Consider the following 4,928-nt stretch of genomic DNA (forward strand, 5'->3'; position numbering starts at 1 on the left):
ACGAGCTTATATTTATTCATGAGTGATTTTTTCAATGGGTTTTGCTTGGAATGGTTCAGCGATTAATGAATAATTCACTTTTTTGAGGTACATTGTCTAGATTAGGTTCGCAAAATTTGTAAGTCAGCTGGTAGTGCAATGAGGCATTGTTTGGCGGGGAAGCGTCTGTTGATAAGATTTTCAATAATGAGCTTTCTATAACTTTAATTAGGGGAATTTTGAAGTCCTGAGAACAATATACTGGCTGTTATGCAAGCCGAGGTAGGAACGAGTGTGTAAGGAAAGTGGGGACATCCTGTATAAAAAGGGAAAGTGAGCGGGGCAAGGGGCAGAGTTGAGATGAAGCCCTTGTGCCTGGTGGTGTTCTGTGCTCTGGTCTTGGTTTCGGCCAAGGAAAACGAGAAGCAAGAAGAAAAGAAAAATGAGAAGAGAGGCCTTTACCATTTTGGCGGTTCTTTTGGAGGATTAGAAGGAGGACATGGAGGATACGGGGGTTACGGGGGTTACGGAGGAGGTAACTTCGGCCACGTCCAACTGGAAGGAGGATTTACACCCCTCGTTCTACACGGAGGCGGCAGTCACGAAGAGCATCACCACGTCAAAGCGGTCACGATAACTAAAAAGGTACCCGTTCCTTACCCCGTCACCGTTGAAAAGAAATATCCCGTCAAAGTCGAAGTGCCAGTCGACAAGCCTTACCCAGTATATGTGCCTAAGCCTTATCCCGTTTACGTAGAAAAAAAGGTTCCGTACGAAGTCAAAGTCCCAGTCCCACAACCTTACACCGTGGAGAAAAAAATACCTTACCCAGTGAAAGTCCCAGTTGACAAACCCTACCCCGTCCCAGTAGTCAAACCATACCCTGTGTACGTAGAGAAAAAAGTCCCATACCCTGTAGAAAAAACAGTCCATTACCCGGTTAAAGTGCCAGTAGACCGTCCCTATCCTGTTCACGTGCCAGTTGAAAAGCCCGTTCCTTACCCCGTTGAAAAGCCGGTGCCTTATCCCGTAAAAGTACCTGTTGACAAGCCCGTACCTGTACCAGTAGAAAAACCTGTGCCTGTACCTGTCGAAAAGCCAGTGCCTTATCCCGTTGAAAAAGTTGTCCACTACCCGGTCAAAGTACCGGTCAAGGTGCCTGTCGAAGTTCCTTACCCAGTTGAAGTTAAAAAAGCCGTACCAGTCTACGTGCCTGTATACCATCACGTCGGTGGATACGAAGGAGGATCTGGAGGTGAAGGCGGCGGCTATGGAGGTGGCTATGGAGGCGGTTATGGCAGTGGCAACGGAGGTGGCTACGGAGGCGGTTACGGCAGTGGCAACGGAGGTGGCTATGGAGGCGGTTACGGCAGTGGCAACGGAGGTGGCTATGAAGGCGGTCACGGAGGCAGCTATGGAGGTGGCTATGGAGGCGGACACGGAGGCGGCTATGGAGGCGGACACGGAGGCAGCTATGGAGGTGGCAACGGTGGAGGATATAGCTTTGGATACGGTGGCGGCTACGGAGATGGACATGAAGGCGGTTACGGAGGTGGCGAACTGCATTCCTACAATTCAGCTAGTTCCGAAGGACTAGGAAGCTACCACAGCGGACTCGATGGTGGCTCTTTGGTTTTCGAAGGAGGGCACGGTTACCAAAGTAATGGCCACTCGGAAGGTGTCTCTGGAGGCGGTTCTTCCCACCATGGTTCTGGATCCAGCCATGTCGAGTCGAAAACCTACGGCGAACACGGCCATGCCTCAGGATACTCAAGCGTCGTCAATCACGGTTGACTCAAATCCCTCCAATGATCTTCATATTTGTATAAATTCTGGTCAGCTTTAAAATGTTGTATGTTTTATATTTTTATACTATTTTTTTATAAATATATTTTTTTAACTTATATTTTGTACTTATTGAGCATCTGAGCATTTTTTAACGTAAGAAAAACTGAATAAATGTAAAAAGACAAAAAGTAAATATTCTTGAGAAGAACAATTTATATAAAATATACCAGAGCGAACTAACTTTCCAAAATAAAGGAAATACATTACACTTAACAACCGCACGTATTTTAGTTGAACTGGAGGAAACGGAAGTTGAATCCACTTTCTTCTTGCCGGGGATCTTGATTTCTCGTTAACTCTTCCTGCTACATATGCTTTCCATTTCTCATTTTGTAATTTTCCTATGACATCCCTCAACTACTGTGAAGACGTCAAGGTTACTTAACTATTTACGTAATAAATGGACAGTTTACACGGAAACTGAAAGTAGAAAATGAAACGCCCTGTCAGGAGATTATAAAATGTGAGAACGGGAGTTTTTTTATAGCTTAATTCTAAAGACTTAGTCCAACTATTACCTCATACATTTTATACACCAGAGAGATTTTAATTAGACGTTTTAAACAATGAAAGTGATAACGCCCTAGGACCTGGTTTAAACGAAAATAATCCATTTTGTTTCTTGAGAGATAGAGACTTGTGTTGAAAGGTCGATTCTATATAACAATACAGTTGAGCTAAGATCACGTGGAGGGCAAAATAAACCTCAATTAACCACTTGTAGGGAGGGGGTTTCATCCAAAGATAATCCTATAGTGAGATTGAACGGGAATTGTTTTCTGTAAACTGTTTCCGTCAGATGGATTCATCATTCATCCAAAGAAGTTTCCATCTGGTCCAATTCATCAATTATCAACTGCCAAAATAATTATTTTTACAAATATTTTAACAAAAAACATGTAAACATCATTTAAATTTCAGGTATACTTTTTGACAATGTACCCATAATACAGGGTTTTTCTGACATATTGCCACACCCACTTAACTCTAAAACAAATGGCTGTAGAAAAAATTTCAATATTTAAGCAGCACTCAATTTAAGACCCTTAAAGTACTCATGTATATTTAAATTTTATTTTATATTAAAACTCCCAACGAAATTCAGGAAGAAAATTAAGAAAACTCAAGAAAAAACGAGAGCCTCGGTCTTTTGAGGCAGTATCGGCAAAAATTGAAAATTTTATCTAGTCATTTATACGAGTGCATAAAGCTTCTTATATTACTGCTTGCCATTTCGAAATTTTACGATTCTTGAAAAAATTATGAAGTTCATTATTTAAACTTATTTTTCCGTGGCTTTTTGTTTTAGGGAGAAGTGGGTGTCGCAATATTTTTGAAACATCCTGTGTGGAATACAGTTTTTAGATAGAAAAATGTAGTAATTAACTAATCTATTTTTTCCAAATGAATCCAATTATGTTTGTATATTATTTTATATGAGAAATGGCAACGAGATTTTCTAAAACAATCAAAAAGCAAGATTTGCGATCGGATGAGGCAGATTTGGAAAATATGGAAGAAATATCAATTTGGTTGATTATTCGAGCATGTATAACACAGAATTTCTATGACCCAGCTTGCCAATTTGGGTTTCAAATCCCAGTTTAAGCCTGTCATCCTTATTAGCACTTAAGACTTGTTATCTTAGAAAACTTGTAGTCCGGATAATCCGGCCAAAATCAAGTCATGGTCTATCATAAGTTCACCTCAAACAGCGTGTCGTGATAAGTAAAAAGTTACTTCAAAAAATGATTAATTTAAGAGAAAAATTATTAAGTTGTACAAAGTAAATATAAGAATGGGCTCTACCAGACAAAGATCGATTTTAAAAAAGGCGATGCTTTGCGAACCACCCATCAACTACGCTAACACAAGTATGTTCTAAAATACTTAAAACCGTATCAATCAATACCTTGTCTACCTATGACCCAGACATTACGAAAATTGTATTTTCTTGTAAATAAAGCATTTGTTTTTATTTTGTTTTTTAAATAAATGTTTGAAAATTATGGAGAAATAAGGAAACTTTCGCCTGGCATGATAACACTTTCGCTCATAACTCATAATACGATTTTTTTTTACCTGGCCAAAATCAGCACAGATGAATGAATCAGCTTAAACCACTACCTGCTTACATCCTTGACGTCATGACCGGAAAATTCCGGTCATCGGAACATGACACCTTGAAAGAAGTGAAGGATGAGAAATTGCAATATGGGAAGGACGAGAAGTGCATGAAACCAGAAAATACTGGCAGTGACTAATTAAAATTCTCGTCAAAAACGGCTACAAATAACAAATGAAACTCAATTTTATATTAATTTTTCAAATCAGTTTTGATGCTCAATAACTTTTATAACGATCTCGTAAAAAGAAGAAAACAGAGAAAGAAAAAACCTTGAAATATACGTGGTTCGGTCAGAAAATTCTCATTATGAGAGACTGATGGTTCTTTTGTTTAAATGTTAGAGATATAAAATATTAGAGTTCGTGGTCCGATTGACCGAATAACGTTTTTCAATTAACTAATCTTTATATAAGGTATTGGTTGAGATAAAAAAGTCAGTGTCACGGGCGGGATTCGAACCCACGACCGTCGGCTAAATAGGCCTCTGCTCTACCACTTCAACCGGTACCACCTACCTTCGCAGCGGCGTATTGAGCCGAGGGTCGTGAGTTCGAATCCCGCTAGTGACACTGTCTTTTTATCTCAACCAATGCCTTATATAAAGTTTAATTAATTGAAAAACGTTATAGATATATTTGTCTCACTCCCACCCAATACATCTATGTTTATCCATCCATTTTCTTCTCTTGAACATTTGCAAACATATCCAACTTACTGTTAAATAATAGAGCAAATGAGTTAAAATTAATTAATTTACACTTTTCTACTATTTTTTTCTAACGAACGTTCACAACAGTAGAGTTCATATCAGCCCTCGGGGTGCCGGTTTTTTTTTAAAAAAGTCCAATTGTAAGTTTGTCGGGACCCATACACCCAGGCGGCATGTCAACGCCTAAAACTTTGCGGCCACCCCCAAACTCTTCTTGTTAAAAGAAAAATAGTTGGATGTTTGTAACAATCAATGACATTAGAT

At 39.3% G+C, this 4,928-nt stretch overlaps 1 protein-coding gene across 1 annotated transcript; it reads left to right on the forward strand.

Moving 5' to 3' along the window:
- Positions 1–321: 321 nt before the first annotated feature.
- Positions 322–1,843, forward strand: LOC106666825 (translation initiation factor IF-2-like). The gene has a single exon (XM_014394303.1). The coding sequence runs from the start codon at positions 340–342 to the stop codon at positions 1,771–1,773; it is 1,434 nt and encodes a 477-aa protein (XP_014249789.1). The 5' UTR covers positions 322–339; the 3' UTR covers positions 1,774–1,843.
- The last annotated feature ends 3,085 nt before the right edge of the window (positions 1,844–4,928 follow it).

Source organism: Cimex lectularius, unplaced genomic scaffold (genome assembly GCF_000648675.2).
Source record: "Cimex lectularius strain Harlan isolate CLEC.00 unplaced genomic scaffold, Clec_2.1 scaffold244, whole genome shotgun sequence".
Lineage (NCBI taxonomy): Eukaryota > Metazoa > Arthropoda > Insecta > Hemiptera > Cimicidae > Cimex > Cimex lectularius.

Coding starts and splice junctions, on each gene's coding strand:
- LOC106666825 (XM_014394303.1), top strand. CDS start 340: ATGAAGCCCTTGTGCCTGGTGGTGTTCTGTGCTCTGGTCTTGGTTTCG.